The 25,276-nt window shown below is 41.1% G+C and overlaps 2 protein-coding genes and 1 long non-coding RNA gene across 13 annotated transcripts in view; all 3 read right to left on the bottom strand.

Moving 5' to 3' along the window:
* Positions 1-841: 841 nt before the first annotated feature.
* Positions 842-11,260, bottom strand: LOC147817467 (uncharacterized). The gene is made up of 2 exons (XR_015436347.1): positions 11,097-11,260; positions 842-878 (listed from the first exon to the last, which is right to left on the bottom strand). It is a non-coding gene; the product is annotated as an uncharacterized LOC147817467 (long non-coding RNA).
* Positions 11,261-13,696: 2,436 nt separating this feature from the next.
* On the bottom strand, positions 13,697-16,334 carry LOC147817466 (uncharacterized). Its single transcript, XM_087170628.1, has 3 exons — positions 15,668-16,334; positions 14,190-14,401; positions 13,697-14,078 (listed from the first exon to the last, which is right to left on the bottom strand). Exons 1-3 carry the CDS (start codon positions 16,275-16,277, stop codon positions 13,944-13,946), a joined length of 957 nt encoding a protein of 318 aa, XP_087026754.1. The 5' UTR covers positions 16,278-16,334; the 3' UTR covers positions 13,697-13,943.
* Positions 16,335-17,126: 792 nt separating this feature from the next.
* Positions 17,127-25,276, bottom strand: part of pleca (plectin a) — a 91,511-nt gene continuing 83,361 nt past the window's right edge. For all 11 annotated transcript variants that reach the window (XM_087170624.1, XM_087170625.1, XM_023394922.2 and 8 more), the window contains 2 exons: positions 18,192-25,180; positions 17,127-18,062 (listed from right to left, as the gene is read on the bottom strand). In XM_087170624.1, coding sequence (XP_087026750.1) covers positions 18,983-25,180 — 6,198 coding nt within the window. In that variant the 3' untranslated portion in view covers positions 17,127-18,062; positions 18,192-18,982. The remainder of the gene's footprint in view (positions 18,063-18,191; positions 25,181-25,276) is intronic.

Below are 25,276 nucleotides of genomic sequence, written 5' to 3'. Positions count from 1 at the left end.
TACAAAAGGTGATAAAGAAAATTCCAGTATATTCAGGTTGAGAGAAGAAGTAGTCGCTTTGAAAAAAAAAAAGATTTTCTACAGGTTTGTGCTTCAAAATAATTCCTTAAATCAACTTGTTACCTGATATAGCAACTGTGACTCACCTTTTCTGGACCATGGTCGTGTTTTTAGGAAATAACTTCAAGTAAATGATGTTTGCTGTGGCTCACATTTGCATCTCAGCATGATATATTTCACCACTGAAGGCAGAACACAGAAAACCAGAGTAAAGCTCTCTGTCTCTGTTGTCAGAAGAAAAAGCAGGGCTGACATACAGAGACAAACAACCAGTCACACACACATTCACACCTATGGGCACCTGGGATTCACCGGTTAACCTGATGTGCATGTCTTTGGACTGCGGGAGGAAGCCGGAGAACCCGGAGAGAACCCACGCAGGCACAGGGAGAACAGGCAAACTCCAAACAGAAAGCCTGAACCCAGAACCTTCTTGCACCAACGTGCCTCCAACATTATTAGCATTTTTTTATAATTACATTTTTTCACCAAAATTGTCATGGATGTCATGAATCATGGAATTTAACTAACTAACTAACTACATTTTCAACGGCTTTTCAGCAGCTAAACTCAGTCGTGGCGTTCTTTCTTAAATGGAAATCAGAGGCGTGCAGAGGCAATGACGGAAGAAGCACAAATAAAAAAAGTCATTGCCAGTCAGGTGCGGAGTGTTCTCGACCTAACATCAAGTCAACACTTTTTGGCAAGCGGGTGATGGCCTCACCTGTGCCAAGCTCTTACCTGTAGTCCGCCTTGTCTTCGCACATCGGCACGCTAATGATTTCGGAGTTAAGGCTGGGTGTGGCGGATACAGTGTTCTGAGGAAGAGAGGATTTTTTTAAGATCTCAGAAAGGGGAACATTTTGATTACATGTAGAGACTCAGCTTGGCGTGCCCTCAAACATAAGAACAGCTTCGCTTTGCCAGCTCAGGTATCAAATAACAAACACTGATGAGGGTGAGAACAAAAACCAACAAACAAACTAGGTCAAGTGATGCCACATTTGTTTATTAGATAAACTGATGTCTTCTTACCTTCTTACCATACAACACATGCAGAATCCATAATATAAGGTGATGCTGTGTGGCAGTGGTATTGGATGAAGAAGAATTCAGATCCTTAAGTAATCGTAGGTATTTAACCATTAAACAGTTTGTGCATCACAGCTCATTTGTGGGTGAAGTTAAAGCACAAGGAGCTCCATCAGTGCAACTTGGTTCTCTTCAGTGGCCGCCTCAACACTAATACACCAGAGCTCTGACAGCAGACCTACTCCATCACTTCTTATTCCTCTTATCATCGGCCCGTCAAGGGTTATGTAGTTCCGAACTAAACCTCAAAATAAGAGCATTTTTAAACTATTCAATGAAGCAAAGTGTAAGTTCCATCAGGAAGACTATCTTTATCTTTATGCCTCTTTTATTAACGATTCTCTCTCCCTCTCTCATTCTTCTCGTAATCAGCTGACTTCAGGTGTTTTCGGTAACCAATCAGACAAGAATAAGTACATATTATACAGAATGGCCCTTTCAGATTGATACATTATTACATTTGTTTTATTGTCAGTCTTAGCAGAAAACTCAAATAGTACCTCATGTACTGTTCTAATGTACTGTACTTGAGTAAATTGTATTGCACCCTTTGGCATGACATACCAGTTTTCTGGGATGATTGCCCATTTCTGTTCTATCTTTTATATTGTGTAACATTACATGCCCTGTTTTCACAGGAATTTACACTGACAAAAGAGAATTGTTTGACAAACTTAAAAAAAATGCTTCATTTGGTAACTCATCAATTTAACGAGTTAGATTAACACAATAGCTTTAAGTCAGATGTAGTTAATAATCAAATCAATGCAACTTAAATTTTCCACTTTTTCCAACTCAAATACTTTCTTTACCCAAAAGTAAAATATTGCTCCATAACCACCTTAAGTATGGTTTCAGGAAGTTGTAGTTTTGTAGTAACCTTAATGTGTCATTTTAGTTTAGTTTGATAAATATAATAAAAAATACTGTTAAGTTGTTTGAAAAAAAAAAAAACCTAGGCTCCAATCTGATATTCTTTTTAGGCTCATTCAAAACTTTTCATTAGGTGAACTAAACTAACCTTTTGACAGTGAATTGGCTGACTGAACTCATTAAATGATGTTTGACCTGACAAACTCTAAACCAAGAGCCGGTCTGTGTGCTTTAATCACTCTCATTCTTAACTACTGAACAAATATACTTAAGCACAGTCCTGTGCTCTTCATCAGCTGTTGTTCAAACAAGCATGAATCACACGCTGTGTTTTACATACAACTCAGTGCTTCATCACAAATGAAGAAAACGTTAGAGTGCTGAGCCACTGAAGTGTTGTGTAAATGTGGCATGTTTTAACACGCTCATGCTTTTAGCTTACCGCCCACTGGTCTGCTCAAGGATCCTGAATATGTCCGTGTAGCTACTAGTTATATGTACATTTCTTCTCACTTTCACTTGCCAAATAGCCTGAACGCTTCCACTCAACCCTAAAACACAGGTTTGGTCTGGTTTTAATCGTCTTTTTCAGATAAAAGCTTCAGATAAAATCCTAACCTCAAGCCAAGAACCAAACCCAGACTCAAAACCAGATCACACTGTACCTAAAGACTTTTGATTCCCGACCCTGTTTCTGCAACTCCTGTCCATCGCTAATGTAGAAAATGTTGATTTAAGTCGTGGATGCGTCAGTGTCGCGTTGTTGCTGTGGGGGATACAGACTTGTTTTTGGGTGTTGCGTCTATCCATCCCATTCTCGTGAACACGGTATCTCAGGGACACCTTGAGGGAATTTCTTCAACTTTGCTACGAACGTTCACTGGGTACGGTGGCCCTGAGAGGTCAACACACTGCAACCTCAGAAAACACATGCAAACAGACAAATTCAGAAAACATCTTCACCAGTTTTGACAACACACGAGCTGCAAATACTCACAACACAACAGTGTTTCCAGGGGACACTAAGAAGTGATGAACCTGGTGGGGGCGCACTTGTTGTTCAATACCTTGCGACTTCTGAAGTTATAAGCATTGAACAACATGTGCGTCCTAGCAGGTTCATCACTATTTTTTGCGACAGTGAGAGAGACAGGAAAGTGAGGGAGAGAGAGATGGAGCAGAGGGCCACAGGTTGGACAACACCTTAATGGTACACTGTCTACCAGGTGACTCTTACGACACAATTTAACTGAAATGTGTATAAGGATAAAATGAAGTGACGACATTTTATATCCAAATGGTCAAAGATCAACTTCGCTGTGACATCATAATGTTGTGCTGAACACTTCTGCTCACTATTCAACACTGTAACTCTTCTAGTTTTTTTTTTTTAAATCTAAACTGCTTTTTCTTAGATCATTTCTCTGAAACAGAATCAAGTTCTGTGCCGAAACTAAAAACTTCACCAAATGTTTCCGCTCTCAGAGGTCAATACACTCCCGTTGGATGGTATTCAGACAGCCTGAGGGTTGTGAAAGTCTTTAGGCATTCGGGCAGGAGGAGGCGCGGGGTGGGGGCGGTGGTGGAGGAGGTGCAGGGTGGGGGCGGTGGTGTGAAACCAGCCTCAGGTTTCACTATGAGTGACACAACTTTCACTTTAAACCCCAGAAAAAGACTCTAAATGCTGGTACAATAAAGACAGACTTTCATCATTCCACTATAGAAAATGATCAAATCTATTATACTATTTAAAAAGCTCTGATTCAACACACTAAGTTTGGTTGTTATCCATTTATGGAAACAAAAACTCGCCACTGTGCCGAATCAAGGCACAGATCCAATTAGGGTATTGTGCTCGTTTCATTTCAATTTATTCCACATAACCCTCATCATATGTCTTTCATTGTCCACTTAAGACCAGAACGTTTGTTCCTGCAGCTCTCCACATTGTCTAGGGCTCCTGCAGGATATTGCTCAGACTCTCCCAGCGAATACACCGGCCCAGGAATGTTTTTTAATAGAGTTTCCATTGTCCGTTGATGTCGACGCCACACCCAGTTCACTGTGCTCTGAAAGCCCCTGACTGCTCACATCATTAGTATCCGTGCACTTCTCTTTAGAAGCCTCTAAAAATAAAGAGGTCAGATTATTTGTTTTTGTTCAGATTTGTCCTCTTTCTTATCGTCCACACATTCTCCTTAAACTAAGCTAACCTGCACTCTACTGCATGAACCCTGCCTCTTACCAGATCCTTATCATAATTACCTCCGCCAATGAGATTATGTTTGTTTGTTTGTTTGTTTGTTTGTTTGTTTGTTTTAGTTGGCGAGGGAAGAATGATCCAGTTACATGGGCAGATCCAGGGAATTCTTCTTATCACTTTCCTTAATGTTGTGAGATCAGGCATTTTTCAACATTTTTGTCAGTTTCTCAGTAAATAATGTAAAACTAGAAATCACCTCCTTGCGGTTGTATCCCTCCTGCACTCAGACTAGTTTCAGATTTTATCCACAGTCATAGAAAATATTTGTACAAAATTTGAAGAAATTCCCTCATGGCGTTACAGAGACATCGCCTTCAGGAGGCCAAAAAAACGTTTTCTGAGGTCACTGGGACTTTGACCTTTGACCTTTGACCTTTGCATCAAAGCGTTACAGTGATATCGCGTTCACAGGAACGGGAAGTACAGACAAACTGAAAGTGACCCACTCCTACTGATAAAAAAGTGATGAATCTGCTGAGACACATTTGTTGTTCAATGCTTTCAACTTCAGAATTCACAGTTGGGCATCGAACAACAAGTCGCAGCCAGGTTCATCACTTTTCAGTGTCCCCTGGAAACACTTCTGTTGTGTTGTGAGTATTTGCAGCTCATGTGTTTGAAAATTCCATGTTTCCTTGTGTTTTGTTTGTTTACATGTGTTTCCTCAAGTCCATTTTTGTCAATTTCTCAGTAAATAATGTAAAAAAAATAAATAAATAAAATAAAAATCAGACTTTTTATGATGCTGAGATTTGTGCGTTTGAACAGTTTGGTGTAGATCCAGATGATAATCCAGATCTGGTCGAGGAAAACAGAATCTGAATCACATACTGATTCAGCTGAATAGTAATTCATTCAACATACAACCATAATAATCAATTACGACACAGCAATGACACAATGCATATTCAACAGATAATAAAACCAGACTGGAGAACAAAAGACGTGTTGGATTGTTTGGCCTTGGTAAAGGAGAATGTTCTATCGAGCTTTAATCACCGACCCTAATGTGGAAATCTCCCTTTGAGGAAGTGAGGAACAGTTTATCAGATCTGGTTCTGCAGTTCTGATGAATCTTTGTCGGATTCTCAGGAAACTTGCAAAACACACACACACACACACACACACACACACACACACACACACACACACACACACACACACACACATACATAAGCACATACCTCAATAATATGGATCAAGAGAAAAAAAACACATTTGAAATATTCAATAACTTCAATCCCTGACATGATTCCTACAGTTAATTTTGATCTGTGACTGAGGAATCTCTTTTATGTGATTCTTAAAACACTCACTAGCTGTTGACTGTTGAAACAGTTCAGCTCTCTGTTCTCAAACAACATGTAGTGTGTTCTGCATTCCTCGAGCACACTGGACAGGTTTTATCAGCCTGTGTTATCTCGGACACACCCAGTCTTTCTCCTCTCATACATCAATAATGGACAAAAGTCCTGGCAGGTTTTCTGCGGGGCTGAACACACTGACACTGAAGTGTTTGCTCACTGCTTGATCACACACGTCTGCAGCGCTCAGCCGTAGAAGAATGAGGGTCAAACTATACCACCGTTAACTCGCCGCCACCTCTGTTGACTTACACACTTACATACTGTTGTTTGATATAGAGGTGAACCAAGTATCTCCACGGAAACCTGCTTATTCATACTTAAAAAATAACATAAGTCCAAATAGTGAATTCTAAGGCTAATGTGCAAATATGGTTTGTTAGCATAGAGAGTGGAAACGGGGAAACCACTACCTGGCTCTATCCAAACGTAAAATAAAATGTAGCGTTTAACATATAAAAGAGAAATATGAAATAGTCTAAACGCGGTGGAGGAAGAAGCTTTCAAATCCCCTATTTAAAGCTGATATAATCAACTGTTGTTGGCTGGGATATATCAGCGGGGCGACATTTATAATGGTGGAATGTCCCTGAATGACTGTTTGACTGACTGATCATATTTCCACCATTGGTCATCTAAGTGCCACATGAGTCATTCATTTATTTATTTATTCATCTGTTCACCACAATAACAAACCCCACCCCACACACCCCACACACACCCCACACACCCCACACACCCCACACTCCCCAAACACTAAAACACTGGTTCCTCTGAAATATTAGAGAGGTCTTTTTACATTTTCATTCCTGTGTATGTTTTGAACTATTTCTATTAATTACCAATAATGATGCTTTATTTAGAATGTAAATTATTCTTATATTTAAAATCAAATTACTAAATGAACTTAAAAACGTATAACTGTCTGTAATGGCAGCTACAGTTACAGAAAAATAAAGCCAGATACAAGAGAAAGCCAAAGAGCCAGAGGATCATAAAAAGAGTAGAACAACATAAATAAAAAAACATCATATATCAACATTATGCAAAAGGATCTGAACTATTGAAAACACGATTTCTCATGACCGAGAGATGGAAAAGTGTACAAATCAGACCAACAAGTCAGCACTTCAATATGGCTGGTTTATTCGTGCACGAAGGACAGACACCAAGTCTCTCACTGGCAGAACTTGAGCTGCTTATATCGTATGTTGTTCTGGGTGTAGCTAACTTTTACTTCCTCTGTGTTTCACTTTTATTGCTTACCTCCTCCTAAAAGGGGGTGCATCACTAAATCTCTGCGGGATGTAGATAAACTCCTAAACACCAATATAAGCATAGAATCCAGATGTGTAATGTATCTCTTGACATCCTGCTCACCCCCAAAGGTCAGCAGCTTACCTAAGGTTCACATTCTTAACATCCTTACAGTTACCTACATGCACAAACAAATACGGCTTTTATATATTTTATTTTAATACAGTTGTAAGGTTGTAAGTGAAAGTGGAAAATGGCCAACTATTGTTCAGAAGAGATAACACACATCAGTTATAGTGACAGCTGCCCCACCTAAACTGCTGTGATAATAAGCGTCTATAAACAATTATTAAAAAGTGTCAGTGTTTCATAATCAGGCTGATAACCTTTAAGTCTTGAGCAACTGTGGCTTTACGCACGCATTATAAAACCAGTGACAGAGATGCTGCCTCTCAACCTTCACTGACTTGTACAGTTCATACAGTGATTCACATTCTGTCTGATGGAAGGGGAAGGGGTTGGAACCTCTTTGTTTTCAGGTTTGATCCACTCAGATTTGCTGATTTGAAACCTAACATCTGAAACATACTGTATATATAAATATATTTTTTTGTCCGTGGAAAAACATGTAACACTGAATTTCTGATTGCAAAAGCAAAACCTTAGATTCCGTTGTCATTGGCTGAAACTTCTTTTCACTTTTTTTTTTTTGCAGTTTTTAAACTCATCTCCAGGAAAACATCGGGATTATCACTGTCATGGCCACATCCACTGGCACGACAGTAACTATTTGGCATCACAGCTCACAAACAGATGGAGTCAGCAGGGTGGAGATTCTAGGGAAACAGCTCTGCTCTTGTGTTAACATGAAATTTTAGGCTTGTACATAAAAGGTCACTTTTAATCACCATATTAGTGAGGGATGTGAATACATGTCACAGCTGTGAGGACGAGGGTTGTCAGTTTTTTATTTGAAATCCAAACTTCAAAGTTTGAATCCAAAATGCTCTGTCTGTGATATCATAACAATACTAATAACTTTATTTATAAAGCACATTTAAAAACAAGTGATTTTCTTGGAGCATGTGAACAGTCTGGAGCAGCGTTTTGTATCGTCTGTAAATGTTTGGTCAGCTGATAGCAGTGTCAATAGTCTAGTATGGAGGACATAAAAGCTCAGATGATATTTTCTAGAGCCGCAGAAAAGATCTGATCTTATCTGAGCTGGACGAAGCAGGATTGCTCATCTTTAGTCACCTGACTGTCAAAGAACGAAGATAACACTAGGGTTATGGGCCTCTTAGATTAGATTAGATTAGATTAGACAAATCATTGTTATGATGCTATTGCTAATGGGGCCAGAAGGTGTAATTATTATTTCTGATTTTTAAAAAAACCCGCAAAGACCCACTAACATCTGGATTTTGTTTGCAATGGAAAAGGAAACAATCAGCTTTCGCACCCAGGTCACATGACTCTGCAGACGCAGGTATCTAATCGGCTCCAGCTCTGATCAGCAGGTGAACACAACATCTTTGCCCCTTTTCCTGCTGAAACGTCTCAGATCACAAACACTGTAACACACCCGTCACCTGTCCAGCACGGTGCTGGTAAACCTTGGAGATGAAAGAGAGAGCTGCAGCCCACAAATAAGTTTTAAAACAGATCACAGATCGAAGTGTCCCACAGACACTGACACCGGAGATGAGACATGACACATCTGTTTTACCAGTTTGCATGGCAGCTAGCAGCTCACTCTTTCTCCACTGTGTCGGTGTGTGTGCTCTTTTATTAGCCATCTTACCCACATTTAAAAGGCCCGCTTATATATGTATGTGTATGTGAATAGAGAAACAATTAACACAGACACACAATCATATATAATTTAACTACCCAGCAATATGTAGATGACATAATTAAAATAAATAACTTTATCTTTACCACCTTTAAAGGCAACATTAAAGGCACCTTCTGGAGCTTTTAACCATGGAGCATGTTTAAGTGAGTGGGTCTTCATTTTGTCTTTGTGCAGGGTGACGGTGACACGACATCAGACACAGCAAAGTAATTTTAACATTAACAAAACATTTTATGAGGAAGTTCATTCAGTACATTTGTCAGGCCTCAAGGATATAATACACAATATAATATAGACAGACAGTATTATACTTTTATTTTAGTATTTTGAACATTTGTCTACACAAATAGTACTAGTGTAGTATAGTAGTAATACTATAGTTTTGATACTTCAAATTTTGCAAGGGGAACTCTGGTAGCTCACCTGGTAGAGCGAGTATCATGTGCTAAGGCTGAGTCTGTTTTCCTGGCACTTTATCAAAGCTTGTTCACTGTTACAGACGCCAGATAATCTCTTTGATTTTATGAATTTCCTCAGAACTGCTATTCAGAGAGTAGGCGTCTCTTTAGTCATGTAGTGCCAACTGTATATTAGTAACAAATGAGTACACAACCCACCCATACTGGAGTAGTTTGTCATGTTTTTTACCAGTCTTATAAAACTGAAGTCTGGAAACATAATGCTGGAAAAATATGCACAATTATAGCCCTGATTTGGCTGCAATGATGAATCTGATAGTTTGTGCAGAGTCTGTGCTGGTTTGGTAAAAAATAACATTTCATGAGTTTCTTACATGAGTCGCGTTTCCACAGCAGGAACTTTCCCCAGGAACATTTTGAGGAACTATGCGCGTTTCCACCGCAGGAACCAGGGTCTAAATTTAGTTCTGGGGTAATAGATCGACCCCAAAAAAAATCCCTGGTCAGGGGGTAGTACTTTCCAGTAGTACTATTGGGGGGTGTGGTCTGCAGTGCTGAACATTTCTGACTGGTCGAGTATTTGCTGCATTTTACGTTACGTATAATACGGGATTGACCTGTATTTGAAAATAAAATGCTGCGTCCTGTATTGAATATATACGGGATGCAATTTGTCCGTATTTTCGTTCATGTTATGTCCTCAAAGTGCTGTGATTAATGTAATATTAAGTAATAATTATCCATAATCTTCCCGGAACTTTAGGCCGTGGTAGAAAAGAAAAAACCTGCACAATGCAATGTATGAAAAGCAGCTACCTGCTGTTGGTTGTGTTGCTATTTCAGTTTGAACACTCAGCACTTTAATTATGATCCAGATTCCACCCAGAAACTCCTGAATTCCTTTCACTCACATTATTGTGCACACAAACCGACAGCGAGGACGGAGGTTTGTGTGCAGTTACAACAGCGACAGAGATCCTCTGACAGTAAGAGCTGAAGGTTAGGACGGGGGCAGTTATCATGTTTTCATCTCTTCCTTCAACAACAAAACTTCCAGTGTTTGAACTGTGGAACTTGTTCAGCAGACAGACTGTACATTCACACAGGCACCAGTGTTGACCTGCTGTGTGTTGTATTTGTTTCTGTGCTGACTGATGTCAAACCCTGTGACAGACTGGCTACCTGTCCAGGTGTACCCTGCTCTCACCCAATATCAGCTGGGATTGGCTCTAGCACCCCCCCCCCCCCCCCCCCCCACCACCACCTCATTGTCTCTCTTTATACTACGTCACCGCACTTTTCCCTTTGCTCCTGTCATCCTTACTACGACCACTAGATGTCACCTAGCAACAAAATGTAACTATGGGTCATAATAACCTGCTGCTCAGTCTCACAACCTTCTGTGCGTCTGACTCCCTGCAATGAATCTTTATTTTTTCATAGTGAAGACATGAAAACATGGACCAGTAATCCTACACTTTTATTCACTAACCTAACAATGAAAGTTATTTATTTAATTTCTGATGTCTTAAAGTTAATCTTAAAATTTAATGGCAATCAAAAAATCCTGCACACTGTCTGACTTGCAGCAAACGATTAATTTGGACATTTTGATCTTAAACCTTCATCAGGCAAAAAGTTTGCTAACATGAAAACCGAAACGATTCCCACATCCTGTTCCTGTGCAGCTGCCTCACAGAATACATGTGCAAGGTTTTCTCCTGCACACTTCTACTGAGACATGTTTTTGGATGATTATAAGTATCATCATTAAAGTACATGATGAATAACACAATAGACAGTGTAATTTAGAGAGTTATGGCTCAGCTGTGACTTAGTTTCCCTCCCTTTCCTTTGTATTTGTCTGCGTCTCCCTGTTTGTCTGTGTATGTGTTGTGGGCGTGGCTTACCTCCCCTGGCTCCTGGCCTCTCTCCACACCTGTCTGCAATCAACTCATCACCTGTAGCTCAAGTGCTCCGGCCTGTCAGTGACACATATCCTCTTGCACTCTCTGGAGTTCTTTCTAATGGTTCTTACCCAAACCTCTCCTGTGCCTAGGGACTCTGGCGTCAAATTAACTTGTCACGCCGTCGCTGCCAACTCATCTGGCAGACCACGCCACAGACAGTCTACCAGGCTCTGCCCTTGTCCCCAGCTAACCCTTCTACGCTCTTGCAACTTTATCTTATTAAATCATTTACAAAACCTTCTGAGGGTTGTGTGTCTGCTCCCGGCTCCAAACTAAAACAAGCTGTTACACAGAGGAGGGAGGTTCTAGTGTTTTACTTGCATTTATTACATTTATCTGTTTCCTTCTGCTGCAGTTGGGATTTAAATTAAGAATAAAGCTGCAGTTATTTATTTTGCAATAACCTTCTATGGATCTTCATCTATCAGTGGTACTAAATTCCCATTAGCTGGGTTTCCATCGCAGCTTTGCACAAAATAGAAGCATTTCTTTTTTTTAGAAAAGTCGACAAAACACATTGCGAATGGACTGTGTTTCCATTGAGTGATGTTATGTTTTAAGTTTCAATTTCAAGTTACACAGTAACCACTTCATCCCCATGTGACTCCATGATGTTTTGTCTCCCACCATCAACACAGAGAAATGGAGACAAAGAGCTGAAGTGACTCATGTGTCTGAAGTATTGTCAGGTATTCGGAGGTCGACACAGTTCCTCCTCTCTCCAGCTGCACTGAGTGAACTCCTTCAGGCTGCTGATGCCAACATGAATCATTCTGATAAAAATCCCACCAGCATGGTGAGGGCAGAGGGGGGCGGAGTCACGGTGTACGCCCCCCTCCTGGTATCCAATAAACAAGCACTAAACCAGCACAGGGTCAGTGTGGTTCACTGTGGTTTATTCTGTTAACTGCTGAATATTTAACTCAAGGTTTTTTGTTCATACAGCGACACTTTATATTTTAATCCCAGTGGGGATTTGTTGCTGGACCACACCAGTGATTATGTTCATGTATCTACCTTTATACAGAGTGCTGCTGCTATTTTTAGAGAATCGTCCAGTCCAAGACCCTGGAGTTATTTTTCCTTTCACTCCCACCAACATCACCTCGATCCAGTTAAATAAACTGGGACTCACTGGAAGAGCTCTGCAGACTGCTGTGGGGCAATCAGACCCACTGAGCTGGATTTTATTACATCTGTAAAGCTGCAAAGATAATAACTATGAAAATGTTAGAAAAAGATCAGTTCAGACCTCTAACACTCAGACTACAGATAATGTCCCCCCTCACAGACTCACAGATTTTGGGGCACATTCCTGGTTAGTTCATGAGGGTTTAGTTCTGTCCCACTGTCGAACCATCGAGGGCATGAGGACTCTCCAGCAGACACATTGAGTCCTTATGGACACTTTCTGTAAGTCCGCATTTCTGCAGACTTTGCCTGAGGGAATTACCCAAAGTTCATAGTGTTGTGATATTAAACACGAGGTTTCCACTGTTATCAGGGGAAGCTTAAAAAACGCCAAACAGTGGCCATGAAACTAGCCATAAAAACGGCCATAAAACGCAAGATATAATAAGATAGAAGAAGAACTGTTATTAAACAAGCATGAAAGGAACAAATTCTAATGTTGGCATTACAAGAAAACAGACAGTATATGACATAATAAACACAGAGCTCACTGTGACTCAGAGCCTGAACTGTGGAGTTATTTGTCATTATTAATTATTAGTTATTACTTTTTGTACAAACAGGGAGTGAAGGGAGGGAATAGAAATGTACAATCAAAAGTCCCAAACCCACAACTGAATGCAAATGTTTTGGCATCATCAAGGTCACATGGTATAAGTTCTGTCCCATTCCTCTTTATAGCATTTTGAGCCCTTGCAGCTTCTCACACTCGATCACTCACCAGGGGATGTCAATTAAGTCTGAGGGTTCAGGGTTCAGGGTTCAGGGTTCAGGGTTCAGGGGGGACATTGGGATTGGGCCACAGTCTGACATGGGAGTGATGGTTAGAGTGAAGGTGTTTGCCCCCCCCCATCTCAGCACCGTATCTATCTATCTATCTATCTATCTATCTATCTATCTATCTATCTATCTATCTAATGTCAACTTCACAAACTGAACTGAAATCAGCTGTAGTGGAAAGTAACGAAGTACATTACATTACATTAGTACATTACATTACATTAATGCCTCAATAATTACAAGTCACTAATATATACTGTATATTTCTCTGAAATGGGAAATTCTGTAAAATGAATACTTTGGCACCTTGAGTACATTTTGATGCCAATATCTTTTGTATTTTTATTCAAGTAAAAACTTGGGCTACTTCTCCAACCAAGAGAGCCAAGAGTTTAAAAACCAAAAAGTACATATTTAAAAAGTTTGGTCATTTTTGTTTGAAAAATTTGTGAAATTATTAAATGATTATCATAAGTCATGATTCATTTTCAGTTGAATGACTAATCCAGTATTCAACTGAACCAGCGCAGTGCTCATTTGAAAAATAAAAACAAGTCTTAAACAAAACATTTCTTACTGTTGTTTATTATCAATTCTGAAAAATGGAAATACAAAATAATTCAACCTTTGTCTCTTTCATCAGCTCATTTCCTTTATCAACGAAACGAGCCTCTAACCTTTATCAGCACATTAACAAGAAACACTGCGCAGAACATTCAAACCAACAATCAGCAAACAAACAGCATCCGCCTGGACAGAAACGACTGAACTCTCCTTCATCCTCCTCTTCCTCTGCGATGTAGTCTGCCTGTATTATTAATCCAGCTCCTGTGTGTCCGGCTCACTGTGTCTTGGCAGGGGAGGCTGTGGGAACTGCCTCGGCATCAGCTCCTCTTGGAAGGGCTCTGGGAGGGGGGGCGGCTGAAGAGTGAAGAAGACCTGTCCACAGTCCTGAGAAAGACAAGGATCTTTATTATGTGACAAATCTCACGGCCAGAGTAACAGTTAATATTTAACACAGCTGGTCTGCAGTGTGTTGCAAAAAGACAAATGGCTACTTACAGCTGGAGGTCTAAGCTCCTGTGGAGGCGGGTAATTCACTGCCCCCTGCTGGAAGTGGGGGAATATTCTTCTTCCACAGAGGCTGTCATTGTAGAACCCATACAAGCTTGGCAACACAGCATAGCTGCTGGGGTATAGGTCGGGCATCCTGAATGGAAAGTGGATAACAGGCAGAGGAGGAGTCGGCCCTATTTCACTGAAGTAAGGAGCATCTGGAAGAAAAGTGGAAACATTAGAATATAAATCTGAACATTAAAATCTTCTTAAAGTTTCCTTCATTTATTTTAGAGTAGTGTGCTTAGGTCAGGAGGTTTCACATCCACCCACACCATAATATGGGGAGGTCATATACATGATAACATTAGGGCTGCAGCTAACAACAACTGTTTTCATTATTTTTTTTTTTTTTTTTTTTTTAAATTTCCCAATTATTTTCTCAATTAATAATATATTTGAGAGGGAAGGAGAACATATATTTGAAAGAGAACATGTAAAAATTGTGTCAAAATTCCCCCACGGTGATGTCATTAAATAAACTAAGTACATTTATTTGAGGTACTTTACTCGAGTGTTTCCATTTTCTGCTGCTTTATATTTCTACTCGATAATTCACAGGCAAATATTGTACTTTTTAGTTCATTACATTTATCTGATGACATTATTTGGAGATTCAGACAAGGAATGCCAAATATTACCAACTAATGAAGCATGGTGTATTGTTATAATTTACAAACCTTTATTGATTCCCATGGGGGAAGTTCACAAGCTGCCCAGCATCATATAAAGTAGCTCAAATTAGCCCACGTAAAATACATTTTATACATCAATATTATGCTAGATTATTCAAACCCTCCTCAGTGGTCTTTCCCGCCACAGTAGGTGTCTCACATTTTGCCATGATGACACAAAAAAGTGATTTTACAGTGGCATTTAATTCTGGAGACTTACCCTGACCTGAACAATTGACACAAAAATCAGCTTGGTCCAAATTGGGGACATGGCTTTTGCCCCCGATTGGACATGAACTGATCTTTATTCTGGAATTTGTCCCCAAAGTTAAACTATATGACAGAAATACACACAAACGGGGGAAAACCACAAGATGGAGGATGACCGTTGATGAAAACATTCATCTGATTCTTTCAAATAAAGTTATTATTTTTAGCTACTCATAAAATGTAGGTCATTTAGATAGAAAATTCAAAACTGTGTGGGTTTAACTTTCTAATGACAACCGCTCTGCCAGAAACATAACAAACAAAACCCGCCAGTCAAAAACATTTAAAAAAAATAAATAAATGTCAGCCATTTTAATTTGTAACATTAATTTTTGGCGCTCTCAGCGGATCATAATTTATTGTTGATCTGTTGCTAACCAGTTCAGCTAAATATGAATATTTAACATATTTCTCTTTACTTTGAATAGTTTCAGTCCAGTCAGGTTCACAGTTAAACATTATAATTAACTCACAACTTACTTAAAGCTCCTTCTTCGCTGGAAGAGAGGGGCAGCAGCTCTTTGCTCCCCAAACCGGCCACATGCTCTCCCCCCAGGGCTAATCTGCCCCGTGGGTCCAGGGGGCTCCTGGTCATACTAGCAGCACTCCCCGGGGCCCCTGTGGATCGGGGACTCATCAGTCCAGATGTGAGCGACGGGCGAGCGCCTCCATCTGGACCCGAGGCGCTAGGAGTCCCCGGAGCCGCCGGTTTCCTCCCGCTGAAACAGTGGGGGGCGCTGGTACGCTGCTGCTGCTGCTGTTTCTCATGGGGGTTTCTCTCGGCTTTTCTCAGGTTTCTCTGCAGGGTGGCGATCTGAGTCCGCTGTGTGATGAGGTAACACTTCCAGCAGTCGCATTTGAGAAACGGACAGAACTTCATGTGGCCCTTTTGCGGGACGATGATCCCATGGTGGCGGCACCGGGTGCATTTCGGCCGCCTCGGTTCTGGTTCCTCGGCTGCGGCGGCGGCAGCGGCGGCTACTGTCACTTCTTCCTTGGACATAGACATTTGTTTGATAACTGATTCAGGTTCAGTGTGAGGTTTCTGCCTGTGGAGATCTAGGCCCCCCCCCTCTCCCCCTTCACACATCTGCAGGTGTGACCCAGCTGAACTTTGTACAAATGTATCATTTTTAGTCGTGGGAAAATGTGACAAACATGTTTGGCCCATGACCAGAGACCAAAGAGACCAATCAAGAGCGGAATCCCCCCTGCAATCATTAGTCAACATTAAATACTGTTTCTGCGCAGTGATGTAGGAGCAATAGTGATATAGACAGGTGCTATTCTGCCTAATGAATACTGCTGTCTATTTCTACATTCTTCTGAAATGTACATTTTCATGACAACACTTCTCAACACAACTTCTGAATGCAGGGTTTTTATTTGTGATTGATTATTTTTTAAAGTGTGGTATTATTAATTTGAGATTTGACAACCCAATTTGTTCACAGACCATCAATGGATGGCTGCAGCTCTCTGCCTCCATCATCTTTTAGATAATTAAAGCATTTACAGGCACTTAAATTAACTGTGATGTTGTGTACAAAAACATTTGGAGGTAGCAACTTTGTAGATGGTAAAAGATCAAGTAAATGAAAGGGTGAGAAATCATCTTTGCTTTACAAACATAGATCAGGAGCCTGAATACCCAGTTTAAGATTTGTGTTAACATCTTTAGAAGTGAATATATTAGTCATAGCTAAGTGAAAATTTCAAGTCCTATAATTCAATCAATCAAGGAAATTCCAAACTGTAACTTAGTTCTGACTGATTATTGAAGAATTGTATATTTTTCTAATATGAGTATGGCATTACAGGCTAATGAAAAACTAAGTTTGACTATATAAAATCGATGTTAATTGAGATCTATTTTCATTATATTTAAAGACAATGCCATTGGTCAAAATTACAATGAATAAACTTGAGAGAAAAAAAATTCATTTCCATGTTTATTTACATAGCATAAGGTGTTACAATAAAATTCCTTGTCACCATTTTATTATAAATACACCATTTTAAACAAGGCTTGATTACCCTCATTAAAATACATCCTTCAAACCTTTTGAAACGTAATAAGAAAAAATGCTTTAATGGATACAACTATTTCATTTTGCACCTTTTAAATGTGAGTAAATCATGCAAAGCAGAAATATAGAGTAAGAAAATAAAATGATATATAGATCAAATGTGTTGCTTTACAAAGTAGAATTAAAATGAAAACAAAGTATACGTAATGGAAAATACAAATACTGGGTCTGGTGGCAAAGCTTAAAGATCTTTCTCAAAGAAATGTTAATTAATGGCTTTCAGCAATAGTGCTCTATATAATCATCAATATACAGTACATACATTACCTGTCTGTGAAGTGCAGAATATTCAAATAATGCAAATGTTAGCGATTAAACATTCAAACCATACACTTGAGCCCTGTTTAACTACACACAGAAATGAACTATTATTTTAACGTTAGATTGTGACATACTGTAGTTGGACAATAAAAAGGCTTACCTGATAACACAGTAATCATACCATTATGGATAGCATTGCTCTTTCAGTCATGCATCAGTCATTTTACAGTGTAACCACTGCACAATCTTATAATACTCAACATCCCAATAAAGTGTTAAACAGTATTTTGCAGGCACTTTCAAAGCATGGTTTAGGCCTTTACATGAGTTCAAGATTAGATGCACGTTTCAAAATGGTCCACTGTTAAAGGATTCTAATAGAACAATGTATGAGTAAGTGTGTTTCTGTACTGTTGCATAAAAGTATTGATTACAATAAAGGTCACAGCCCAAATTAATGCCACGGATCTCTGGAAGACATCTGCGAAAAGAGCTGGAGATGAGATGAACTGTGACGACAATACCTGCAACACAAAAATTAGACATTGAAGAAAATCATTAGACTTAAGGACTCACAGACACTAAATGACACAGACATAGAAATTACAACAAAATTGTCAATAGATTAAAAGTTAAATAATCTCTTTTCGTACCTTTTCGAAGTGTCAAAAAGGCAGGGACTTGTATGTGTTGGGTCTTGAGGTTTGGTGTGTAAAGTCCAGAACTGTCAGATGGAGGTAATGGTCATAACAGGCTACATATTCCTTCCATTTGAGGGAGCTTGCTGTTTGCAGGTCACTTCACAAGGCTAGCATGTTGCTGTAACTCCAGGTTTTAGGACAGTTGGGAATGGGGTGGAGCTCAGATATTGGCAGAGTATATGCGGCAGTGTACCCCAGGAGAGAAAAGATCTTGAAGCTTGGCATTCTTGAAGCAGACACTATTAGTGTTATTCATATTCAGGAGATTCATTATTCTGCTCTGCAGAGTGGCTTTTATCTCTTTCTTTAAACTGCTTTTGTTAATAATCACAAATATACATGTACAGAGAATGTGTTTGTTTGTTTGTTTGTTTGTACACTCAATTTGGTTCAATTAGAGTAATGGTCATGAACACTTTCAGTTAGTGTAACACAATATTGGAAGTAAATAAATTCATGTTCAGTAAATGCTTATGAGATTAAACTTAAAAAAAAGAAATCATGTACACTGTTGTGTACTCTAAGTTCTTGCAGTATGGTAATCAGAAAGTCTGACTAACTAAAATGTAAAATATACAAAAATCAAAATTATGCAACTTGTAGAAAATTAAATATTAAAAGTCCTGTAGCGACCACATGCAGAGCAGAATAAAGAAAGTATTTTATTCCACTGAGAAATAGGCATCTGGTGAGCACTGTGGTTTTATAGTGAATCCTTCCCTTAGAAAATCACTCTTAACTCATCAGTATCGACGGCCGTAGCTTGGTGAGCTGTAGGAGGAAGAGGAGAAGGTTGTGGTGAAACTTGATGCTGTAGCATCAAAGCTGCCTCTCCTGGAGCCGGACCTGGATCCAGTTCTTGAGCCAGACCGTGACCCAGTAGCAGAACCGGACCCACTGATGCTATAGGGACTGTAGAGGCCTTTGCTCGACTGAGATGAAGCCTCAAGCAGTCGTAGACCAGACCCCTCCTCTACCATGCTTCTTTCCATTGCATCCTTGTAAGAGATCTTCAGCTTGGTTTTAGGGCATGTGAGGTATTTGGAGTATGCACTAACATCACGCAGCTTCTGTGCAGTGCGTGCATCTAAGGTGCCTTTTTTCACAGCCTCATCTATAGACACTCTGCTGGTGGCGTCCGGTTCAATTAACCCACCAGTGAGATACTGGACCTCCAGGAATCGCTGTCCAGCCTCGTAGTACAGCCAGCCTTTCTTCAGGGCCTGAGCTGCTGACATTTTGGTTTTGGTTCTTGGATCTTCAAATCCATTGTAAGCCTTCTGGGCTAGACTGATGCGGTCAACCATAATCTTATCCACAAGCCCTTTGTTCATTGCATCTGTAACAGGGAATTTCTCTCCGGTATTTGGGTCGATGATGCCTCCAGTGCAGGCCTGGGCTTCCAGCAACCTTTGACCTGTTATATTGTCCACAAGGTTTCTGTGAATAGCCTCTGTCACGGACACCTTCTCCAGTGTTTCTGTGTCTAAGATCCCAGCTACAGGGCCGGTTTCTTCTGTTGGATCATTCCAGGTGGTTGCTGGTGTTTTTATGGAAGGTACTGGACTCATTGGGTAGGAGGAAGAGGAACCGAAGGAAGATGAACGTGATCTGACTCCACTCATGTTTCCAGACAACATGTCAGCAAACTCTGTGATGGACAGAGTTCCTGCTCGGTATTGATCCAGAGCTGACTTGTCAATCAGGCCCCGAGTAATTGCATCATCAATGTCATACTGCCGACCGGACCGTCTGTCAATGATCATGGATTTCACAACTCCATCAGATGAGGTGATGGTGATTTCCTCCCATTCACATTCTTGTTCTGCGAGCTCCAGATATGTCTGGTGGTCGATGAGCCCTTTCTGATACGCCTCATACACTGACATTTCTTTGCCGGTCTCTGGGTCAACAATGACGACCCTTCGTTTGCGAACAGAAGATTTGGAGGAAGTCTTCCTCTCGCGCTTCTTTTCTTTCAGCAGCAGAAGAGCAAGGCCAGTCTCTGGGTCGATCATACATCTCTCCATCAGCTGTAGGTAGGTGAGATTTTCCTCAGTGTTGGGGTCAAAGAAGCCCTTTGTGTCATCAGATGGGTCAGTGAGGATATCATTCATTTCCTCATCAAACAGGCCGCGTTCATACGCTGCTTCAACTGGCAATCGGTGGCTCTCCTGTGGATCAATGATTCCACCAGTAGCAATCTGAGCCTCTAGCAGACGGATGCCATGATCTTTCAGAATTAGGCCTTTTTTCATGGCCTGGAATAGAGAGATGGTCTTGCCAGAATAAGGTTCCTTGTAGCCTGTGACAGCGCGTTCAGCTGAGATGAGTTTATCTTTAAACTCTGGGCCAACGACGCCCATCTTCACGGCTTCTGTGACATTTAGTTTCAGATTCTTAATGGGATCAATTACATATCCTGTGGCAGCTTGAGCCTCAAGGAGCTCAAAGGCAGTCCCTGGTCTAATCATGTTCTTCTTCATGGCTTGGTAGATAGACAGGCGGTCTTTGCTAGATTCTACATACACACCAGCAATACAGCTGGTACCCTCAAGGTATTTCTTCAGGTCTCTGCTGACCTCCTCCACTGACAGGATGCCCTCAGTGAGTTCGTTGTAGGTCTTTTGGTCGATAATCTGTGAACGAAGCAGCTCATCCACAGTGATTTGCTTCCTGAGACCCTTGAAGAGAAGTCTTCTGTCTGCCAGTGAAAGCAGCCGCAAACCACTTTCTTTATCAACCCTGCATCGTCTTAGAAGCTGAGAATAGGACTGTTTCTCGTCTGTTGTTGGATCAGTGTATCCTCGCACATCCCCAGTAGGTTCGGATATTCTGTCAAGAGTCTCTTTATTAATGTATCCACGCTGCATGGCCACATCTGTGGGGAGATGGAAGTAGTATTCAGGATCCATTAACCCACCAGTGGCATTCTGGGCCTCCAAAAGCCTCAATGCATAATCCTCTGGGATCAGGTCTTTTTTCATAGCCTGGAAGAGGGAGATCACTTTTCCGCTGTATGGATCCTTGTAACCTGTGACTGCTCTCTCAGCAGAGAGAAGTTTGTCATGGAGTTCAGGGCCCACGAGTCCTTTGCGCACAGCTTCATCAACAGTTAGAAGCTCATCTTTCACTGGATCAATCATGAACCCTGTTGCTGCCTGGGCCTCCAAGAGATTCAAAGCAACTTCAGGCTTAATCTTTCCACTCTTCATAGCCTGGTAAATGCTGATCTTTGGTGGACTGTCTGACATAATTCCAGCGATACAACCAGTACCAAACAGGTACTGTTTAACTGAAGGCATTTCCATCGCCTCACGAATCGTCATCTTTTCTTGCTTCAGGAGGTTGTAGGTGTGCAAATCGATGATTCTAGCACTGTAAAGCTCCTCGATGGTAACTCTTCTTCTGATGACATCACAGGACATGCTCTGCTCTGACTTTAGAGTCTCTCTTTGTTCAATTATTTCAATGATGATGAATACTATTCTTTCCTTTGTGATTTGCCCCAGGCGATACTGCTCCATCAGGCGGCGCCTCTCTGCTTCTGGAAGCATATTTGAGTTCATGACTTCCCAAATGGTCAGACTCTTTCCTGCAAAACTCTTATGAGGGACCTCAATTTGAGTGTTGGCCAGATCTGTTTGGGCTTGCTCCTCTGTGTACTGGTAAGATTTCTCGACAGGACCCGGAGCTTCAACCTTCGAGAGAGGCAGATAGCACAGACCAGAGGTGGGATCTCTTGCACATTTCTCCAGCAACAGCTTGTAAGTTACACTTTCATTGGTGTTGGGGTTGATGAAGTTTTTAACGTCACCTGATGGTTCATTGAAGGACTTGGCCATTTGTTTACTGAAATAGCCACGCTGAATGGCCACGTCATTGGGAACGCGATGGCTGCTGACTGGATCAATGATCCCTCCTGTAGTGAACTGAGCCTCCAGGAGAGGGATTGCATGCTCCCTTAGTATGAGCTCTTTCTTCATTGCTTGGAATAGAGAAATCTTGTTGCCTGTGTACGGATCTTTGTATCCTGTCACTGCTTTCTCAGCTGAGAGAAGCTTCTCATGAAGTTCTGGGCCAACAACTCCAACCTTCACAGCGTCATCCACAGAGTATTTCAGATTTTTGACTGGATCAGTTATAAAACCAGTTCCAGCTTGAGCCTCTAGCAGTGCAAGCCCAGTGTTTTGTTGTAAAACGTTCTTTTTCATTGCTTGATATATGCTTAACTTCTCATCTGAATCTTTCATTGTGATGCCATCGATGCGGTCTGTGCCCTGCAAGTACTTCCTGACCTTATCAGTTTCACTGACTTCTTTAGGTGTCTTTTTACCCTGTTGGAGTTGATCAAATGTAGCCTTGTCAATGATGTCGGAATCAAGTAATGATCTGGCAGTGACTGCTGCCCTAAGGCCTTCAAAACAGGCATCTTCCTTTGTTTTGTCCTCCTTTTCATCAACCATTGTTATTACAATCTTTATCAGCCTTTCAATTGTCACCTGCCCCATTCTGTACTGTCGGATTAGCTCAATTCTTTGCTCCTCTGTGATGTACTCAGAGTGGATGATCTCCCAAATTGTTACTTTTCTTCCTTTGAAGGGTCCGTACTCCAGCTCCATAGTTGTCTGGTTCAAAGCTTCTTTTGTCTTAGCCTCTGTAATCTGTTTGTCTTTCTTTGGCTTTGCAGCCTTCTTTGAGAGGGGAAGCAACAGAAGTCCAGTTTCCTTATCTGGGACACATTTATTCATGAGCTGTGCATAGGTTGTATCCTCTTGTGAGTTTGGATCATAGAAGACCTTTGTTTCATCGGTGTTCTTGTTCAAAGTCTTGGCGATTTCCTCATCCAAGTATCCACGCTTGCAGGCAACCTCATGTGGGATGCGGTAGCTTTTAACAGGGTCGATAATTCCACCTGTTGAGAGTTGTGCTTCAAGCAGACGAATGCCTTGGTCTTTCTTGATAAGGCCTTTGTTCATGGCCTCAAACAGAGACACCTTCTTTCCTGTGTATGGATCTCTGTAGCCACTGACAGCTCTCTCTGCAGACAGAAGTTGTTCATGCAGTTCTGGGCCTACGAGACCTGATTTAACAGCCTCATCAACAGGGACCCTCTCATTTTTGACAGGATCGATGACAAACCCAGTCGCTGCTTGAGCTTCAAGAAGGTTCACTACGGTTTCTGGGGACAGTAATTCTTTCTTCATAGCTTGATAGAAAGGCATTTTCTCCTTGGTTGGTTCATTCAACAGCCCAGCGATGGTCGGTGTTCCTTGTAGTGCTTTCTTCACAGACTCCATCTCAGAGATCTCCTTAACTGTTATCTTGCCGTTACTCAACTTGTTGAACAAGTCTTTGTTTATAACCTTAGACTCTAACAGTTCATTGGCAGAAACTGGGGCCCTCAAACCATTAAACAAATTTTCATTGTTTTTCTCCTTGTCTTCCACAACAGTGATGACAATTTTGATGATCTTCTCCACTGTGATCTTCCCTGTCTTGTACTGACGAATCAGTTCCCGCCTTTGCTCTTCAGTGAAATACTCTGAATTGATCACTTCCCAAATAGTGACAGTTTTTCCTTTGAATCTTCCAAAAAGCACATCAACGGTGGATTTACTAAAGACTTCTTTAGTCTCCAAATCTGTGTATGTTCTTTCAGTTTGAGCAGCTTCATCAGTCACTGGTAGTATCAGCAGGCCTGTCTCTGCATCTTTGGTGCATCTCTCCAGTAACTGTTTGTAAGTGAGTTGCTCCTGAGTGCTGGGGTCAATGAATAATTTGATATCATCACTGGGATCAGTGAGTTTCTTGTTCATGTCTCCGTCAAACTGACCCTGTTTGTAGGCGGTCTGCAGGGGTACTCTATGACTATTGATAGGGTCAATGATGCCACCAGTTGCAAGCTGTACATCTAGAAATTTGGTGGCCTGCTCCTTGTCAATAAGTCCCTTTTTCATGGCCTCAAAGAGAGAGATTTTGGCCCCAGTGTAGGGATCTTTGAAGCCAGTGGCTGCCCTCTCTGCAGAGAGCATCCTGTCATGGAGCTCGGGACCAATCAGCTCATCCTTAACGGCTTCATCTACAGAGAGGAGTTTGTTTTTCACTGGATCTACGATGTACCCAGCAGCTGCTTGAGCCTCCAGGAGCATGGTGGCAGTGTTAGGAGTGATCTTGTTCTCTGTCATGGCCTGATAGACACTCATTTTCTCTTTGGATGGAGTCAACACACCTCCGACACAGTTCTGACCTTTCAGACATGATTTAACTCTATCAGTCTTTCCGAGTTCTTGCACAGAGACTTTGCCCTTTTTCAGTTTGTCAAACTCCTTTTTGGTCAGAACGCCAATGTCATGGAGCCTTTCAGCTGGAACTTTCTCTCTTATTCCCTCAAATGCGAATGGTGATTCATCTTTCTTCCCTCCATCCACTTCAACAGAGCCGTTGAAAACTTTCTTTGTTGTTCCCACCATTGTCATGGCAACTAACTGCTCTTCAGGAACCTTATCAGTCTGGACTTCAATTTCCTTTGTTTTCGACGCAGCCTGTTTGGAGGCAACCTCCAGGTTCTGGAGTTTCTCTCTGAGCTTTTTGTTTTCCTCTCCCAAAAGTTTTTCCTGTTCAAGCCTTTTCTTTTCAAGCACTTCCATTTCTTTTTGCTTGTTTTTCATCTCTGCTTCAGCGTCTTTTTGCTTCTTTACAGCTTCATCCATTATTTCCTGAAGTTTCTTCTTCTCTTCTTCCATCAGCTTCCGCTGACGCTCTTGTTCATCTTTGAGAGCTTTGGCTTTATTCATTTCATCCTCCAGGTGTTTCTCAAGCTTCTTTTTCTCATCTTCTACGGCCCTTTCTCTTTTCAGCAACAGTTCCTTCTCTGTGAGGAAAGACTGCTGAAGCATGGCCTTCTGCTGCTCAATTTCTTCTTGTTGGGCATTCGCCATCTGTTTGGAAAGAAAAGAAAATGGTAAAATATCAAGAAATATTTAAATTGTTCAACAATTTTTGAAACAGCTTCCTTGAGGGGAGTTTGATAGGAT

Source organism: Seriola lalandi, unplaced genomic scaffold (assembly GCF_002814215.2).
Source record: "Seriola lalandi dorsalis isolate HSWRI2012SDOR001 ecotype SW California unplaced genomic scaffold, Sedor1 jcf7180002054954, whole genome shotgun sequence".
NCBI lineage: Eukaryota > Metazoa > Chordata > Actinopteri > Carangiformes > Carangidae > Seriola > Seriola lalandi.
Note: the sequence above shows the minus strand (reverse complement) of the source record. Positions and strands in the feature narration are given on the sequence as shown.